Source organism: Mustela putorius, unplaced genomic scaffold (assembly GCF_011764305.1).
Source record: "Mustela putorius furo isolate JIRA1106 unplaced genomic scaffold, ASM1176430v1.1 tig00003898_pilon_pilon_pilon, whole genome shotgun sequence".
NCBI classification, from domain to species: domain Eukaryota; kingdom Metazoa; phylum Chordata; class Mammalia; order Carnivora; family Mustelidae; genus Mustela; species Mustela putorius.
Window position 1 is genome coordinate 29,301,646 of NW_025422047.1, and position 20,448 is coordinate 29,322,093.

The 20,448-nt window shown below is 40.1% G+C and overlaps 1 protein-coding gene and 1 long non-coding RNA gene across 6 annotated transcripts in view; one reads left to right on the plus strand and one right to left on the minus strand.

Annotated features, from left to right (window-relative positions):
- The window catches only part of AKAP6 (A-kinase anchoring protein 6), a 514,317-nt gene that overhangs the window by 299,984 nt on the left and 193,885 nt on the right, over positions 1-20,448 (plus strand). For 4 of the 5 annotated variants that reach the window (XM_045067871.1, XM_013047435.2, XM_013047434.2 and 1 more), the window contains 2 exons: positions 3,461-3,557; positions 4,723-4,889. In XM_045067871.1, coding sequence (XP_044923806.1) covers positions 3,461-3,557; positions 4,723-4,889 — 264 coding nt within the window. The remainder of the gene's footprint in view (positions 1-3,460; positions 3,558-4,722; positions 4,890-20,448) is intronic. The other variant, XM_045067872.1, reaches the window with a different exon arrangement.
- LOC106004044 lies at positions 8,447-17,353 on the minus strand. The gene is made up of 3 exons (XR_001176883.2): positions 17,114-17,353; positions 11,741-11,908; positions 8,447-9,180 (listed from the first exon to the last, which is right to left on the minus strand). It is a non-coding gene; the product is annotated as an uncharacterized LOC106004044 (long non-coding RNA).

Below are 20,448 nucleotides of genomic sequence, written 5' to 3' on the forward strand. Positions count from 1 at the left end.
ATCATTCTTCACTCTTGGCAGAGTTTTGTCCACCAAGGTGTACATTTCCTTGATTTCATTTCATATCCACATGACTGCCATATAAAGTCTGATCATGGTCAAAGTAGAATTGGTATAAATTTCGATCCTGCCAAGGAGTAGTGCACCCAGATCTATCGAAGGTGGTGGAGCTAGAGGTTGCAGGTGTGGATGTGCCCATTCCTCAGCCTCTGATGTATATCATCTCTTTGATAATCCAGTCCTTTGTCTCAGTCACTGTGTTTTCCATTTCCTTAGTTGTTCTCTTCTAGGTGTTCAGTTATATGCTGCTTTAAAGACACTAAAAAAGGTCTGGAGTTTCCTAGAACCCAGATTACTCATATTTAAGGAGTGTCACATAATCATTGACACAAGAACGTGGTACCCACCTATGATAATGTTGCCATAAATTAAATCTTCAGAGAATGCCCTGCATTTTCAGGGAATGCTGTGGATGTTGTAGAGGGATATCCAGCATTGGTGAGGGAATGTGTTAGGAGTACTAGAATGGAAATGTGTTCAAGTATCAGGTTCAAGGAAAAAGAAAATGAAAGAGGAAGAGAAGCAAATCCTTCCGTCTAAGCTTCCTTCCCTCAGGAAGAGGTGGGGACAGAATGGGGAGTGCTTATTACAGAATCCTTTAGTGGCCAGAAATTTCATTGACAATTTTGTTAATGTGCCTGCATGGCTGCCTCCTCGGCGGCCCATTACAAATTCCTTAGTTGATATTATTAATGGTTAATGGGTGCACCTGAAAATCAAGCAATATTGTACCATTTGGGTAATAGATATATTAAATGGGTCTTCTCTACAGCATCAAGCTTATCAGCTTATCTTTTTCCTAATAATGAATACCTCATCTCTTCCACTTTCCTAATCAAATGCTTCCACATCATCTTGAGGCAGAACCAGACCCAGCTGCATCTATTCTATACTCTTGGCTTCAATTATGTCAAATTATCCAACCTACTCACAGGTCCTTAGGTTCTCTTTTGCTCTGAGACATAGGCCTGATGCACCTCTTCAGAAGCTCATGATTACTAACCATTCAGCACAAGTCTGTTGTAAGTAAACAGAGAATCAGAGAGAGCACTAGGCTAAATTTACAGTTATAAGGAAATCTCAAGAACAGGTTTCTTCCTAAATCGTGGCACTCTCACATTGATCTCAAGTGGTTTTCTTTTCCTTGTCCCTTCTCCCTGAAACATACATGAACCTTGTTTCCGAGTTGAGGATATCCACTGCAGTGGCAAAAAGTATACGCAGCCATATTTTGGCTAGAAAGTAATATTGAATTTTTCATATTGAATTTTTCATGGAGCTCATAGTGTTTGTGCTGACCAGAAGCATTAGGCTTCCCTTACTTTGCCATACTTTATTTTATTCAACCGTATAGCTATAGCCGAAAAAGGACAATACGAGAAAGAGTGAACAGCCTGTGAGGAAACTTACGTTGTTTTCCTTCTGTCATATTTGGCTAAAACTTCCCTGTTTTTTATGCCTTTAGTCAGATGAAATGGTTCACCATTTTGGAGTCAAACACTTTTTTTAGTCAAAGTTCTTATCTTTATACTTCATACTCTGATCTGTCTGTCTCCATCTCCTTCATATCCAGTTTCTTTTAACCTGCTTTTCCCTCTCAGCTTTAAAAAGAAGACCCCTTTTTGCCACTAAGAAAAAGAGAGCCCAGAGTCACTCCTGAACATCCGCAATGACTTGGGCTGCACTTTCTTCTCCTAGGGACATGTTTAGTTGCCCTTTGATGTCAGAGGCCATGTTTTAAACCCCTTAAGTCACTATCAGTCCAGTGTACAGAACAGGCATGATGCATGATTCCTAATGAACGAATGAATGTACCTAACTTTACAGTTTTTGGTGGTTTAACCTCTTTCATCCAAATTACATTCTAACTGGGCCTGTATCATTATGAGCTTGTGTTATATATATATTTTTTAATTTTTAAATTTTTAAAATATTCTTTTAATTTTTTAAAAGATTTTATTTATTTGACAGAGAGAGATCACAAGTAGACAGAGGCAGGCAGAGAGAGAGAGAGAGAGAGAGAGAAGAGGAGGTGGGCTCCCCGCTGAGCAGAAAGCCCAATGCAGGGCTCGATCCCAGAACCCTGGGATCATGACCTGAACCGAAGGTAGAGGCTTTAACCTACTGAGCCACCCAGGCTTGTGTTAAATATTCTTGACACTAAGCTTAGGGCTCTGCATACAGCTATTGCTCAAGGAATCATCAGTGACAGTGAAATATATTGTATATTGTGGAGCTCTGTCATGGAGAAGCCAACATTTGGCATGTAGTATTTCAAATTCATGTCCTAATTAGTCAACTCAAGGAATTGATTTTCACCCTGAAGACTAGCCATTGACTCAACAGATTGGTTATTAGGATTCCTCTCCACTGGACCTGCTGTGGTTGGAATGCCTTCTAACATTCCAGAGTTGGGAACTCTTTGGAAAACCACCTATGTTTCTTGAAATACCTAACTGGAAGCCTTCCCCTTCAGAGAGTACTGTTGATCCAGTTTGACAGATATCCATGAATTCTGCAAATCTGTTGAACATCTTCCATCTGACCTGAGTTGGAGATGAATGTGAAACTTGAATTTCTTTAAAATTGCTTATAATTTGGTAGCAGAGTGTAGAAATAGAGCAGGATACAGGTGATAAATTCTGTAGTAGAAACACATTGTAAGAGCAGGGAGAAGGGAGTCTGTAACTCCACGTAAAGCAACAGAAGGCTTCCTGAAAGCAATGGCCTTGAGTTGGGATTCAGCCATACCAGCACTTGTTGGGTTTTGGATGATGGTCGCTAGTGAAAAATGCCCCTGATGTGCCTGACATATTCATTTTTCAAGCAGAATCTCACTGTAAGAAATAAGCTTTTAAAAATCAAAAAGATTTGGGAAGCATTTGACTCCTCAGTACAGTACTCAGTGCCCCTGGATGTTCTCTGGTTTGTGTGATATCTGAGAAACAGCCAGTCCAACCCTTACTCTATTAGTGGATTTCGATATATGCACATAAGGCTAATATATTTTACGCTGCCAATTTTTTTATGGTTTCATAAATAGTGCTATCACTAACATTTTTAAAAAGTGAAGAAAAGAGCTCATATGTGCTGGTAGAAATTCAGTATATTTTATAGAACACTGCTACTCCTGATATAGCCTACGGGATGTGACTTTTCATAAAAACCTAATGAATTTCTAGATCTGTCAGCTGTTTCCAAACAGATGCACTCTGCTAATCTAACGGAAACATTTTGAGCCCAGATCCCAAATATCAATAGCTTTTAGTATTGCAAATTAGTTTGTCTATTGGGTAAATTGGGCTGTGTGGTTCTTGATAAAAAGTAGCAAGTAATTTTGTATGGATGTTTTATGTTTAACTGCCTTGCCAGGGTTTGATGCTCATATTTTTCCTTGCAGAGTTTTAAGTTGAATGTAGACAGTCACTGTGCTCTCAAGGAAGCTGTGGAGGAGGAAGGATACCAACTTCTCGAGCTTATTGCATCTCACAAAGCAGGTAAATCCTCCTGAAATATTGCAAGCCTTTATGTCTCCAGACTATTAAGAATGAAGAAGCATTGCTGTAAATTACTGCATATATTCACTTCCTTATGTATTATTAATATTTACATTATCAGATTGACCTTCAAGATTTATAAATGTTTCATATACTGCATACAATGCTGTGATACTTATACGATGAAATACTGCCTCCAAATGGTCTGTTCATTTTATTTTGGGCTTGCTGTTCGCCCGAGTTTCAATTGAAATCACATTCCTGAAAACTTCACATTGACATGCTTTTTGATGTAGGTGCCCTGGAAATAACATTAAGATAATGAATGAGAATTGTGCAAATAGTTATAATGCATATGCATTAGGGTACTTATAGATATCATTACCGATATAAGGCAGGCGGATGAGATACATCCGATTATTTCCCTGCCAGTTCGCACATGTGAACATTTTGCACGGTTTTTTTGTTTTTGTTTTTGTTTTTTTTTTTTTGCTGGTCATTGCATTAGCAGAGTTTTGGCCTTAAACCAACTCTTGCCCAGTATTAATGTATTTATGAGGAACAGATTATAAATAAAAAATAGTTTTGTCATTTGGTTATACTTACCCTGGTAGTAAAAGACCATAAGACAGGGTGAATTATAATCTGGCTCTTTCTTTGAGCTTACCACAGCTGAATAAGGAAAGAGCAGCATTAATCGGACATGCTAAGGGAAAGGACTGCTGTCTTAATTCTGGCCCATTTACCGTATTCCTCATCGAGTTCACTTCGCCTCTTTCTGTGCATCTTTCTGATCACTATGAAGTCTCCACACGGATACACACAGGGCCTTCTCTTTGGAAAGTGAAGCTTCGGTGTCAGTCATTTTTATACTTGGTCATTTTTGTCCAACATGCATTTTTTTAAGTCAATGCACAGAAGCTAAGTCGATTCCCACCCAAGCATCTCTGTGGTGATCCCGTTTTTGTGTCCTTATGCCTTCTGTGAAGACAAAATCCCCCAGCCCCTCTCCTGGGGGACAAATGCTTATATGTCAGGTGTTGATAATGGTTGTTTAAAATTAGGCTTACTGTTTGAAATAGTCATCTAATTTACTGGCTAAAAGTCAATCCTGGGTAAAAAATGCAGTCGAGCCTGTAACTTGTGCTTTCCCCTCCTTTTGGAGAAGGGCTGAAGGACATGCTGCGGATGATTGCAAGCCAGTGGAAGGAGCTGCAGAGGCAAATCAAACGACAACACAGCTGGATTCTCAGGGCTCTGGATACCATCAAAGCTGAGATTCTGGCTACTGATGTGTCTGTGGAGGGCGAGGAAGGGACTGGAAGCCCCAAGGTAAGTGGCTTGAAGTTTGCCTGATTTCCTCTCATTTCTGCCTTCTTTTGAACTAGGCACCACTGAAGTTTTCTCTCCACCCTGAAGGCTTTTTGTTTCTACTGGGTAAACTTTGTCTATCTATTTCTATATCCATCCATCTATCTATCTGTGTCTATATCTACTTGGATATGTAGATATACAGAGACAAAAGATAAAATGAAATGGCTTAGTTTAAAACAATAAAAAAAAAAAAAAAGCCTACAACTTTCAAGTTTTCCAGGAAGAGGTCTTTTTGTCAAAAGTGGCAGAGTAGGAGGGGTTCAATACTTTGGGGGTAGGAGAAAGGGGGACATAAAACATTTAGTAAACAAAACATAAAGCATCTTTAACATGAATAATCAGAATGGTTTTAAATTGTTTTGTTGCAACTATAAATCACTATAATCAGTGCAATCACTCAGCTCTGACATCCATTAGCCGCTTGGTTACAGCAAATTAACAAAGAAGAGAGAAAGTGATTCATTATCTCATTCCTGTTAATGACTATCAGATGCATTGCCTAATTAGGGGATGGTCATTGTAGTGGGAAGAAGGTCATATGCTTTGCTACAAATCTTTTTGCTCTGAGTGTAAGTTCTCCATAATGGTGCATGCACCGAATACAACAAGTACTTTAAAAACCAGTATTGACATGTTTTGGTTATTTATTTTAGATTTATAAAATAACCCATAAAGCATATGCAATTAAACTTTAAACAAGGCACCTTTTAATACAATGCACTGCTGTTCCAAAGGTATCTTTGGACTCAGGATGTGGAAAATAATTTTATTAATTTGGTATTTTCATGTAATCTCTCTTTTGTATTTATCCTTTTTGTGAAAGTACATGCAGAAAACCAGTCTCATAATAGACTCAGCATTGAAACATATTGCAACGTGGGGGGAAACAGATTTAAGTGTTCAGGGTTTCTATTCCTGGCATGGACAAGGTAATTAAATCATCATCAAGTCACATTTATGCAGCATCCATGTGGATTGGCATTACGCTAAACATATACAGAGCAAGTTAAACAAACCCTTTACCTTCTTGGACTCACATTCTTCAGGAGAAACCCCACCCATCCTGCAGTGGTGAGACCACGCAGCCAGGGAAAAGCTCGGAAGATTTATAGCTTTGGAACCTCGAACAACAACCTTTAACTTATTTGTTGGAAACAGAGAATGGAACGATGAGCTCAGTTCCACTTAAAGGCGGCTCCTCGGAGGAGGTCACATTTCCGGAAATACTCGGAGGAAGGAAGAGCAGGGTCTTGGCACATGAGCACACGTTCTAGAAAGTGACGTGACGAAAGGATCAAAGCTGGAACTAATAATATGGAAGGGAGAATGTATTCAGCAGATTTCTCAGGGCAGAAGTAGAGCCCTCTCTAGGAGCAGGCTGCAGGGAGACATTGGTGGGGCTAAGAATGCTTTGGCTGGGGTTGCAGGGCAGTGATGATGAGAAAAGATGCAACTCGAAAGTCTTTTGTGTTCTATTTATTTATCAAAGCATACTGATTGCTTCCTTTTAAAAAGCTATCGTGTATTCGATGCATTCTACATGCCAGTTGTGATTCTCAGCACTTCTGTGGTTTCTTTCATTTAATTCTCACAACAAACCTCTCTGGTAGTCCCATGTTATCCTCAGTGGAGAAAAAGGAGGCACAGAGAAGTTAAGTAACTTGCCAAAGGTCACACAGGTCTCAAGTAGCAGAACTCCTATTTGAATTTAGCCCTTTGGCCCCAGAGCCTGTGTGGATCGCCACCTAGAGGACTGCCTCTCACTGGCCCTGCTCAGGGCCAGATATGCTGGTGATGAAGGATTAAGTCTCAGGACCTGCCTCATGGAGCTTTATAAATGGTGATGTGCTGTGAAAGAAAAGGGAGCAGCTAGAGCTTGCGCTGGGAGAAGTGATTTAGATCAGAAGGAGGGCTTCTCTGAGGAGGCATTCCGTGAGCAGACCAGTGCAGTTGGAGAGATAGAGAGAGAAAGAGGAGCTGAAGGAAGCTGGGTGGCCTATGGTCACAAAGGGAGGGTTTTGTAGTGAGGAGGGAAATGACATCATTGATTGGCTGCATAAAAAGCTGTTCCTGGCCATGGTGGGTGGAGTCAGGTTAAAGGCTGAGGAGGTGCCAAAGAGGAACTGCAGAGAGGGGCCAGTCACCTAAATTCATAAAAGACTGGGGGTAAAAATGAGTAGCTGTCTTCACCAGAACCAACTTGAGTTTGATACTTTGAAATCAGCTCATTTTGGGGGGGTGTATATTGAGAAGGGAGTAAAGAAGTAACCGGATGAAGAGAAAGTATTCTCCAAGGAGAGGCAGTGTTCGCATTTCTCAAAGAGAGGAGCACCTGCTTTAGCCCAGCTTTGAGAGGGCAGAACCTCCTTGCTGGGGCCCCAGAATCTGCATTCCACAAGCTCTCAGAGAAGCACTGTTGGATAGGCTCTAAGAGGCCCTTTTCCTATGGGGGCTACAGGATTCTCAACAACTGGGATCCCCACAGAGCGTGAAAGAAAGTCTTATAACAGCAAACAATTGATACCAACCAAATGTTTAAAACAAGGACAGGCTAATTAAATCATGCTTCATCTTATCCTAACAAAAGGTTATACAGCCATTTAAAACAGTATTTTAGAAGAGAATTTTAAAACATTGGTAAAGTCCTCTAATATGCAATTAGATATTTTTAGATACCTCTGAGTTTTCCAAATCTCTACCATGAGTAAAAATTTTAATCAGAAAAATACAGAATATATATAAAATACAAGAATTAAGAAGTGATTTTAATGGTAAAATGGGTGACAATCACCTGTGGGGACTTAAGATATAAATTTAAATTAGGTCAGGAAGAAGGTTCTTAATGATTTGGGTGCCTCACTTCTAAAGAAACAATGACAAAAACCTGTTTGAATCTTGCCAAAGTCCCAGTGTCTTCCTGCTCAGGGTCCCATCAGTTTACAGAGACTAACCTAAGTATTCTTCGTGAATACTATCTCTGTGTCAGGCATTCTGTGTCACATGTGTGCAGAGTTGTACCCCTACAAACAGCTCCTGGAGAGGTTTCTATAGGTTTTGGCAGCCATGGAAGCTGTGGGAGGTACGGAGAGTTTGGCTCTGACCTGGCAGAGCCAGCAAAACCCTAGGCCTTCCACCTCTCAACTAGCTTTCTCTCCCCAGTCTGGGCTGAATTTTCTCTGGACAGATGAACTTCTCTGAAGGTAAAATCCATTTAAGGCAAAGGTAATATATTTCTAATTTAAGCCTAGGAAACTATGGAGAAATCAGTATGATTATTCTTTCTATCTGTTTAATATCCATGACCTGCCTGCTTTCATCTGTGGGGCGAACAGAGAACATCAGGGGAGGGCGTATCAGAGGGTATCAGACCCCGGCTGACGTCAGACTGCCCGAGTTCCACTCGGGGCACTCACGAGCTGGGTGTCCTTAGGAGAACAATGCCACTTTTCTGTGTCTCAGCTTCCTAATTTGTAAAATGGAGGCGCTGATAATATCCCTCTCAGATGGGCTGCGGTACAGATTAAAGAGCTGATGTAGCTATAGTGCTCACAACAGTGCCCAGCACATGGGAAATCCTAGAGAAGGGTAAATGGACAAGTTTTCATTTCTGGTGGTGGAGACAGTAAACCAATAATTATAATAGAATCTGATAGATACTCTACATTAGATAGGTATGCAGCACTCCGAGTACACAGGGAAGGAAATAATGAACCCTGTTTAGGGGTCTCAAAAGAAAGATTTACAGGGGAGTTGATGTTTTAAATGAGGGGTGGAAAGGATTTTGTCAGCGTGAAACATGTGCGGAGACCTCAAGGTGTGAAACGCAGTAGTGTGGCTGGAACACGGGATCTTATTGTGGATGAGAATTAGGCTGGCTTGCCACTGCACCAAGGCTCACAGTGTGACCAAAAAATAAAATAAAATAAAATAACCCTTAATGATCAGTGATTTGGGCAGTAATTCTTCATATATTTGTAATTGACATTGTTCAAACCGCTGAGAGAGCCCTATACAGACTTTATATCTACTTTAATAAACTTTTCTTGCCGTATTGCATGAAATAAAGCAACCTAAATAGGTTACCCTGAAGTTGTCCAAGACTAAAAGCTTGGATTCGACTTGTTATCTCTCATGTCAGTTCTCTTTCCATGACGTGACCTTGCACAGGTCACGTATACATTGTGCCATGAAATGCATCTCCAAGCAGAGCAGTTATGATCATCTATTTCATCTTAGACCTAAAAGAGAACTGAAATTAAAACATAATAAAAAAATAACTCCAGAATTCATCTTAAGTTTACTTCAGAAGCTACTGGGAACTTGAGAAGCATAATAGAAAATCTAAAGAATATATCTAGGGGGTATTTTTCTTTTTTACCTTGTTTGAGAGACTGCAGAAAAGGACTTGGTCTTAGAAATCTTGTAAAGAAGGAGGATAGGAGGAAATTCAAAGACTCTGGGAAACTTCTCCCCCAGGACTCGGCAGCATACCTTATTTGTTGTATTTCATTTTTTAAAAAAGTGTTTTCCCAGGACTGTGCGATCTTTTATACATGGAAATAGAGAACAGAATTCACCAGTTCTAGAAATAGAGCTTTAGCACTCACTTCCAAGAATTGAAAATATGCTTGTAATTATGTATTTTATTTTAAGATAGATTGGTTAAAGCTTATCAGCTAAAACTAGGCTTTCAGTATGTTAAATTTTTGAATGGTGTGTAGCTGGAGGGATTTCAAAACACTGAATACCCAACACCTAAGAAAGGCTGCATTTTTTTTTTTTGACCTTTCCAGGCAAAACCCCAAAATCCTGAAAGCAAGAAAGCATTCTTAAACTTTGCACATTGCCTCCTTTAAGATGTTCTTATTCTTTGTTTTCTTTAGTTGTCACCTCTTCAGCCATCATTATAGCTATCTTAGAATCAAGGCCAGGATGTCCCTAACACCACATCTCAAACTTTGCATCACTGTAATCAGACAGTGGTTCCTTTGTTCTCTTTAAAGAAACAGATGAGTTTCAAGGGGCACCTGGGTGGCTCAGTAGGTTAAGCATCTGACTCCTGATTTCGCCTGGGGTTGTGCTTTCAGCCCTGTGTCTATTCCATGCTCAGCGGGGAATCTGTTTGAGATTCTCTCCCTCCTCACCCCCACCCCTAAGCTTGCTCTCTCTGTCAAATAAATAAATAAATCTTAAAAAAAAAAAATAGAAGAAGAAGAAAAGTTTCCAGCGCAAAGAATATTTGAAGATTTTATTGCAAATTCAGAAAACTTTACAGCTACCAGAGGGTGACCTACCCGGGGTTCCATCAAACATCTTCATTTCCTTAGTGAAAGGAGATAGAGGGTGAGGTGCTTTGAACCCCAGGGTTGTGCTTATTTATATGCCTTCCTCGAGGTTCTTAGATTGACATCTTAGCTTGTCATCCCTTTGGAATTGGATATAAGACTATGAAGGTCATCAGTGTTATCTGTTCAACAATAGCACTTAGAGCAAGCTTAAGAACATTTCTTAAATATGTTTGCTCAGCCCTACAAATGACAGTTTTAGATAGTGGCTAAGAAGGGACATACACATGGCCTCTGATTTGGTTGTGTCGCAGACAGCCTGGCCTTGATTCAGATGTCTAGGGAGGGCAAGTCCAATATTAACACATTTTTTTATGTGTTTATCAGACAACTTAGTATTAACCTAGTATTATGTTAATAAATTATAGGTAACTTTTTGGGGGTGTCTGGGGGTGGCTCAATTGGTTAAGCGTCTGCCTTGGGCTTGGGTCATGAGCCTACATCAGGCTCTCTGCTCAGTGGGGAGCCTACTTCTCCCTCTCCCTCTGCTGTTCCCTCCACCACCCCCCTCCTTGTGCTCTTTCTCTCTCAAATAAATAAAATCTTTTTTTTTTTTTTAAGATTTTTAAATTTATTATTTGACAGGCAGAGATCACAAGTAGGCAGAGAGGCAGGCGGGGGTGGGGGGGGGAGGCAGGCTCCCTGCTGAGCAGAGAGCCCAATGCAGGGCTCGATCCCAGGACCCTGGGATCATGATCTGAGCTGAAGGCAGAGGCTTAGCCCACTGAGACACCCAGGTACCCCTCAAATAAATAAAATCTTTAAAAAAATTAATTATGGGTAACTTTCCTTAGCCAAAGTGGGGAGAAAGAAGCTGATTTGGAGAGTACCTTTGTATGCTATTTTCTCTGTGTTCTATAGTGCCTCTTGGGTAATATTGCAGCTGGATATTATTATCCTGGAAAGGAATTTGATCCTGATGCTTCCAAAGCACTGTCTTTGTATTCTTTCCTTTTCTGGCTCAAAAGCTTATGTAGGCAACATATTCTTTAAGATCTTCAGAAACGACATAGAAGTAATGAATGGGAATTGCATTTAGGTGTTGCTAGTCCCGTATACGCGGATGGACACGTTCATAGAGAATTACTTGAGATACTTTCCTATCTTCCCCATGCAGAAAGGAGCACGGCTCTATGTGTCAAAAGGAACCAGAAATGATACAGTAAGGTGAAATTGTGCCTAAAGTGGTAGAGAGAAAGACAATAGGCAAAAGCCTGGCCATTATTTATTGAGTGCTGATGGAATGCTCTGCCCAGTGCTGGGCCAGACAGGAGGGAAGACATGCTCAGCGCTCTTATCATCTCAGTGTAAGCACACAGTGTAACATCTTGTCTAATGTAAATTGGGCTATCTCAGATCTAGAATAATAGATCACCCAAGATTCAGATCATCTTAATTAGGATGTTGGCAGATTGAAATGGAATGTGGTTCTTGATGCAAGCAAATGAGTAGTAAATGCATTACCGATTTTCCCTCTTTCATGCGGAATTCTTCCTAAAAGCCAGTATCTGCTCCAGTTCCTTTTCTGAACTATATCAACACAGTCCTGATAGGCAGTACCTAGGGAGCGCCCTTTCTTCTGCAGTGGATTCTTCAGTAGTGCTTTTTTTTGTTATCAGAAGGGCAACTTTTCTTCAAAAGTGTTTTTGAAAGACAGAAACAAAAGTGAGTTACTTCTTTGAAGATCTGTTGTAGGTACTAAATTTATGATAGAATCGAATAAGAGATAGTTCCTCTAATCTCCTTGAGGCACTTAAATTTGCATATTAGCAGATGTATGGGTGGATCCAAGATGAGGAATTTTTTTAAATGGTCTGCCACTCTAATGAGGTGACTGAAAATGATTTGAGATGATAAAAATATACAGCAGGTCAAAGGACAGCTAATGGGCATCCCTATCATGGTCTATATGACATATAACACCAGAGCTTATCTTTATTTTTCATACTATATTTCCATTGCTGGTGGTGGCCTCAAGACCGAAGTGTTTGGCTCAGCAAAAATCTGGAGTGAAATTCTTTGGTGTCTCTAATCAACACAGAGAAATGTCATTGATCCGAGGAGGTAGTCTGTTTTTTTCTTTCGCTATTTAGTCAAAGAGTGCCTAATCTCAGAATCTATGATACCTAGAGTTGCAAAGATGCATGATGTTGTATACAAAGTTACATTCAATGAAAAGCAGCCCTCTTTTACTGGCAGAGTTCACATTTCATAACTCAGCCTGATGTATTTTAAAGATAATATATAATAAGTACATTAAGAGGGACTTGGAGGTCAACATTAAAAAACAAAAACAAGTATTTAAGCACAAAACGGAAGGCAAGATACAGAATTGCTTCCAAAACCACTTTGAAATTAATAAGTAAATTCTTTGAAGGTGTGAAACAATTACCTCAGTGTGTGATTTACCCTTTTTCCCAGAATGTGTTGTTTCTGTCAGGGGAGCGGTTTGAGCTGAGGAGAGCCCTGCTAACGAGATTACCCTGCTCAGCTCTCCTGTTTATTGAGTCACCTAGGACTTCTTATAAAACAGCAGCTTTCAAATGTACACACACCTGCCCTCCGCACCCCGAATCCTCCAAACGTTTGCTTAATTGTTCTCACACCCAGAGTATCTCTCCCATCCAGTGAGGTCAGAAAGCACTGAGAGCGCCGCATTCTGCTTTTTCCCTCTCCTTGGAAATCAACTGGAGCGTACAGTTCCATGTGGTGCCGATGCAGGAGAGGGAGAGCTTTTCTCAGTGTAAGGAACACAGTGCTCTTTGCCACCAGGACTCACAGAACGTTCCCAGTCTCACCTCCCACTGCGCCTAAATGAGGGTTAATGTTTTTCAGGAAACGTTAACTAGATTGGAGGTCCTGCTGGGCTGGAGCCTAGGGAGCCATCTCACCGCAGCTTCCAAGCCATTTTTGCACTGGGTTGGGGCCGTGTCTTTCTAGGTAGTTGGGCTGCAGAGGCCAACACATGTTCTGTATTGCCCCCTGCAGGGCGAAGGTAGGCCCTGGATCTTGCTGCATGAGTAATGGGAGAGGGAAAAAGGAAAGCCTAAAGCAAGAGACCAGGACAAAAGAAAAGAGATGGGGGCGGGGGGGCAGAAAAGTATGTGTCCCGTGAAATATAGTAGAAGCTAACTGCGCACGTCTGTTGCTTGGACATTTATACTCGTATGTCTCTGTCTCTCTCTCTCTCATTCTGTCCTTTTTCTAGCCTGGAAATCAAAGTCAGATAAATCTTTCTTTTGACATCTTGGATGTTATTGTATAGCCATTGTGTGTGTGTGTGTGTGTGTGTGTGGCAGACCCCATTAATGGGGTTAACACTTAGATTGGGCTTTCTATGCTCTAGTTTTGTGTCAAGCCTTTTACCGGGATGGCCTCATTCTTACGTCGCCATAGTACTAGCAATTTTAGCTCCTATAATCATATCCCTTTACTAATGGGAGAACTTAGGCTCCAAACATATATAAGATACTCAGTCTTACTCATTCTTTTTAAAAACCTGACATGACCGGGTAAAGGCCATTTGACTCCACCTACTCAGTGGAGATTCACGCCACTGTTTCGTTTCATAAATCTTCTACTTAACTCACCATCTCCCAAATGTGTTTTCTTTTTTCTTTTCTCCTTTTTGTCCTCAGATTGTTCTATTCTCTATATCTATGCTGTTCTTATCCATCCTTAAATCAATAAATATTGAATATGTAAGCTACACTGTGATGTCATAACTCTGGACAAGTCACTGTACCTCTCTTTGCTCCCTGGCCATCGGTGGAGACAGACTTGCACATATGTCATTCTAAATTAAGGCAGGCTGTGTGATAAGTCCTATAATAAGGCACACAGAGACAGGGAGTCTGGGGGAGGGGACATTAGTTCAATCTGATGGGGTCTGGGAAGGCGCCCCCTGACCCCTAAGAGAAAATGGATTTTGTGAAGCCCTCTAATATTCTGATAAATTGTTAGTAGGAAGATATTAGAGGGAGAGCATTCCAGGCAGAGGAATTAACATGGTCAAAATTATGGAAACGGTAATATCTGAGGAACAGCTAGAGAGTGGTGAACGGTGAATAGTCTGGCTCTTTCAAGCAGAGGGTGTCTCTTGTGTTTATGGGTAGGAATGAGGATGTAGTGGGCAATAAAGCCTGATAAGTTTTGAGCTATATATGTAATGGAGAACTTTGAATATCAGCTGCAGACTTTGTATTTTACTAGTGTGCTATGAGTGTTTTTAATGATTGGATTTAGCCATAGAAAGCAGATGGCAAAAGTAGGATGAGAGAAGAAGGACCGAATTAGGAATCTAGTACAATAACTAGAGGCAGCTGAAGTAAAGCAGTGGCCGTGATAAGATAAAGAAAAAATAGAAGTGATATTATAGAAGAAGAAATATTATTGATTTGGTATCTGGAGAATAGGGGGCTACTGAGGGAAGAGTTAATGGTGACTCAAAGGAATTGAACATGAGCAATTAGGAGAATCATGTTAGCATTTATGGAGGTTGGCTCATTTTAATAAGGAGCAGTTTTGAAAGCTGAGTATAATGATCTTGGTATCCAATTAATAAGAATATCGGGGCATATAACTTGGGTACAGATATTTTTGTAACCTCCACAGGTGATTCCAAAGTGCAAAAAAGTTTGACAACAATGATTTAGAAATAGAAGCCTGAAAATCATCTGTGTGGTTATGCACAATATTCAGTCAAAAATGCAAGCCTGAAGCTTAGAGTAGGGGGTCAATGCTGAGGATATAACTTTGGCAGTCCAAATAGAAATAATAGCTGTAGCCTTGGAAGTTGATAGTGACAGGAGAAGACTATTTTATGAGAATAAGGGAGAAATATGATAGAACATTGAGGAATGTCTGGAGTAACTGAGAGCAAGGATGCCGTATTAAAACTGGGGGTTGAGTGGAAATCTACATGCTCGACAGTGAGACTTCCCGAATGCTGACAGGCGGGGCAGAGTAAGGATGTAGGTCTAAGGGACTTTTCATGGAATAAGGGTGCCACTGTCATGTTTATAGGCCAAAGAATAGAACTAGTTAAAAAGGGACAGTTGAAGAAGATAATTTGAAGAAAGGCAAGAAAGAAGGTGAATTGGGGCGCCTGGGTGGCTCAGTGGGTTAAAGCCTCTGCCTTCGGCTCAGGTCGTGATCCTAGGGTCTTGGGATGGAGCCCTGCATTGGGCTCTCTGCTCAGCGGGGAGCCTGCTTCCCTTCCTCTCTCTCTGCCTGCCTTTCTACCTACTTGTGATCTCTGTCTGTCAAGTAAATAAATAAAATCTTAAAAAAAAAAAAAAAGAAGGTGAAATGACACGATGATTTAGATGAGGGAGAAGTGATCAGGTGAGGCTGTGAGTTTCAGGAAGGGAAGGTGTATCTTCTGAGATAGGAGAGAAAGGAGGACTGTTGGGTGGAAAGGAAAGCAGGAGTAAGGAGGGAAGGAGCTCGAAGGATTTAGAATGAAGGAAAGTTCAGTGTGATTAGTCAGTGAGACAATTAGTTGACTAGAGGGAGAGTTTAGAGTGAGGAGGGACTGGGGAACGAGATAGGGATTCAAATCCCACTGTCCCAATAGAGATTCCCTATAATTTTCCAGTCCTAAGTGACTGCTGTCCCCTCTAAACTGTATTGCATTTACTATTACGTTTGGTGATTATTCACTCACAGCCTTGTGACACCATTTCCATTGTTGTCTTGAACTTCCATTTATATCTTTTATAGTTAACTTTTAAGATGATTACACTCCATGACTATAAACTCCTCAGGGCCACATTTGCATCCTAAATTTCTTTGTGGTATGCACTTTAAACATTATTTGGGCTAAAAATATACTTTATTCTTAATCAGTGGATATAGAATATTCTTATTTAAAGCTAAGGGCAGAATTATACTTCAGTTTCTCATCTCTCATGATACTTTATTTTAGCTGTATAAATAATGGCACAATTCTATCTTATCACCTTCTCCCTTGTTTTCCACAAATCTCTCCCATTTCCTTTGCCTCTTGCTTTTCATTATGAATAAAACAGTCTTTAAAAGAGCCATTTCACCTATTTCTCCTAAAATAACTAGTAATTTTTGCCATAAGAAAGAAAACAACATAATTTTATTATTTTTGTACTTTCTTGATTCAGGCCTAGCTAGTTAACTGTTCTAATAGGTCGTTAGATTTTTAAGAAAAATCTATTTAAACAGACTTGTTGAGAGAATATACCTTGAGCTGCTTCTTTGAAAAGGACTCGAAGTGTCTAATGTAACTTACCAGCTGACCAGCACACTGGTTGATGAAATTTGTAGTCTTTGCTCTAAAGCTCTCTAACAAGATTAGGTGAGATTGAACCTGAGAAGGTAAAGGTCTCTAAATTGACATGAACTGAAAGGGCAGAACTGGATCATACCACTATTTGAATCGCTAACAAAGTCTAATCTCTGACATATTATATTTGGTGCACTATAATCTATGTACATACACATGCTTCTAGTAAATGATGAATGAGGTTTAGCTAACATAATATAGTTTATACTCTTCTGGACCTTTGGAGGAAATATAGGGTTGAGGAGCTCTTCTCTGTAAAATGACCTGGATCACTTCTCTGGAACAGTCTCCATAAAACACACACTCATGCATTTTTCCAAACCAGCTTGGTCAAATTTATTTTCCTGCTGTCATTCATTTGATGCCTCTTCTGGCTTTCATTAGATAGATGGGGGAAATACTGAATTTCACTGGATAGTTCCATCTGGCTCAAACCAGTTAAATAATTTCTGATGGGAATTGTTGGTCCAGTTGTGGAAATAAGAAAGAAATTAATATATATGAACATCAGTACTTACTTGAACCTTCTAAAGTTCATCCATAATTTGAGGGCAATGCACTTTGAATTTTGAGGAATTTTGAAAAACTCCTCTTTGTCTCAGCTCTTTTTTCTTTTTCAGACCCTCATGCCCAAAGCTTTTCTTTCTCTCCTAGCTGAAAGTAAGCGAATAACCACATGGTATAAACTCATGATTCCACTGCTAAGGAGGCTCAGTAGTATCCATGATATGGACTATTGTAGGATACCAACCGCTTAATGTGTTGGAATTTTTCCCATTATTCAAGACTGTGGACATTCTAGAACCTGACCCGTTGTATACTTCGCCAGTGCTTTACACTTACTCCCCCACTTTTGACTGCTTCTCCACTTCACAAACTTTTATAGGAATTACATATTTATTTATAAAATGGCAACTTTCTGGGCCCACTACCATTATCATTAATGAAGTTCTCGTGTCATGATGTTTTTTTCCTCTCAAGTAAATTAGAATAATATGATTTAATGGAAAACAAAATGTATTTTTTAAAATTATCCTTAAATAGTGTTCTATTAACTTCCGTTGTATTTTAGAGCTAAATAAAACCATCTCATTCCATGATTGGTGAGAACTTTGTAACTACCTTCAGTAACTATTACTATTAATCAGTAATTGCAAATTTCCCCACCCCCTTTTTTGGTTGAAGGCTAAGAGTTATTAATGGTGTAACCTAGGACAAAGAGAACAGAGATGTGAACAAAGGTATCATAAAGGTAAAACTGATGCTCTGAGTGGTTTTCTTCCTTTGTAATTACCTTTGTGTTTTCTCCAATTGTATCATAGTTTTCAGTTGTATTTCTGCTCCAGACCTTTGACAAATAGCATCTTCTATCGTTACCTGCAGATTCTTTTTAGTGTCAGTTGTACACAAAAAGCTTAATGACTCTTCTCTTTTGGCTAATACACAAAAGAGGAATTGGGTAACAGAGTTTGAAGATAGGATCTCTTTGGAAATCCTGCATTTTAAGCAGATGTTGTCTCATAGTAGCTTCTTTCAATGAACGCCTTAAAATAGAAACTCTTGTTGTGCATACTTTTCCTAGGCAATCGATAGTTCTCTTTCTTCCTGTAAGTGATAAAATTGGATATTGGGAAGTATAGGCACACTTCTCCTAGGAGAGAAATGGGTTGGGGATGAGGCACTATTGACAAAATCATCAACAGCAGTATCAAACAATGCTTATTAGGCTTCATTGGAAGGCCGGTGGGCTGCCCAAGCAACAGCCATTGCCCACCCCCTCCTCCTGTACTGTGTGGTTCAAGGAAATGGACCGTATCCCCCAGCCCAGGCAGTGACTTGCAATCTGTCAGACAACCAAGAGAGCTCCTCTTTCAAGTTACTGATTGGTTTAGGCACAACCAACTGATGCCTTCTGACCAGTGAGAAATGAAGAAAAGTCTCTGCAGGGCTTTCGGAAAAGTTTTTTTTTGGTTGTTTGTTTATTTTTTAAATTTCTTGTAGAAAGCGACAAAGAAGGGAAAGGACTCCCTTTCCAACTCTGGATGCTTCCACAAGGACACGAAGCTGAGCTGCTGTAGCCGTTTTGTCTAATCATGAGTAGAACTAGGCTGACGTCAAGGCTGATATGCCAAAGATGACAGAGGAGAAAGGTGGATTTTTTTTTATATCATTGAATAGCTGAATTCACCAACCCTAGAGCCGTCCTACTTTCAGCATTTTTGACAATTTCCTTCTTTGTTTAGGCTTCTTCTGTTAGCAGAGTTGGAATTTTCGGTTCCTGGGGACACACAAATCTTAAGCAACAAATTCACCGTTTTAATGAAGTTTTACCAGCTGCTGAGTATTCTACACGTTGACTCTTTCTCTACCTGTTACTGTTCAAAGTACTTTTACTTCTTTTTTTCCCTCACTGCTAAATAATCATCTCTTTTTCTTCTCAACTCATTGCTATGCTGGTGTCTTTGGCCACAGGTACTCTTAGTGAAACTATCCTCATCAGTGTTCACTCATGACCTCTTGGTGACCAAGTCAGTTTCTGAGTCTCAGGTTCCGTCTGTAAGTAAAACATGTGGTCTTGATTGGTGGCTTTCATTAAAAAACTATTAGCCAATTTTTTTTATTTCAAACTAAATCTTACTCATAACCCCAACAGATAAAACACCACAAAATATAAAATTAAAATAAAATAAAAGATGCTTTTAACACACGTATGCACACACACACACACACACACACACACTCAGAGAAAACCAAAGTGGAATTTCTTAGTTGACTCAGAACCCAAAGACTTTTCACCCTGCTTTTTGCAATCCGAGTCTTCTCTAGCCCTCCCTGCCCTGACCTCTGCAGAAGTCAGAGTTCACACAGGACACAGTTCTAAAACTAGATTCCCAGTTGACCTTGTGGCTGTCTCTCTTGCTTCTTTTCCATTTGCACTTGTAATTCTTCCAATTAGAATGCTTCGGTGGTTTTCCGTGGCCTACCTATCAAATTCCCTCCTTCCTAACTTTGTTCCTTTGAGTCTCCTTGGTTTTCATTTGGTGCAGCCACATGTCTTTTCTCTCTGCTCTTCTCATTCTGCTCCTCAGATCTTTGCCCATCTGCACCTATTCGTCCTTTTCATTCCCACCAGGGACGCATTTGAATCTGAGTGACTGTCCGTGTCCTGAATGTGCCTATACCACTTCTACCTCAGTTGTGGCACTTCGAACATTCTGTCTTTGAATATTGTATTAAAGATAATCCTGGGTGGCTCAGTAGTTAAGCATCTGTGTTTGGCCCAGGTCGTGATCCCAGGGTCCCGGGATCAAGTCCTCCACATCGCTCTCCCTGCTCTGCAGGAAGTCTGCTTCCCCACGGCCTGCCCCTTCCTCTGCTTGTGCAAATAAATAAATAAAATCGTAAAAAAAAAAAAAAAAAGGTATTCCTCAAGGTATATGCTCTGAGAGGGGGGACTATTTCTTGTTCATTGTTCTAAACACTGTGGTGCTCAGCACATGTCCCTCAAAGACTACTCTCAAAAAATGCTGGTTCCTGATAAAAAATTTACAACAGAAATCAAAATCCTTATATTGTGAGGATCCTTTAGGTTATTTATTTCTGTTAGTTCTTTAAATATTTCTGTTTAGGGCACCTAGGTGGCTGAGTTGGTTTGGCAACTGCTTTCTGCTCAGGTCATGATCCTGAGTCCTGGGATCGAGTCCCACATCAGGCTCCCAACTCCAAGGGGAATCTGCTTCTCCCTCTGACCTTCTCCCCTTTCATACTCTCTCTCACTCTCTCTCTCTCAAATAAATAAAAAAGTAAAATAAAATAAAAAATATTTCTGTTTAAATATTTCTGTTCTTTAAAT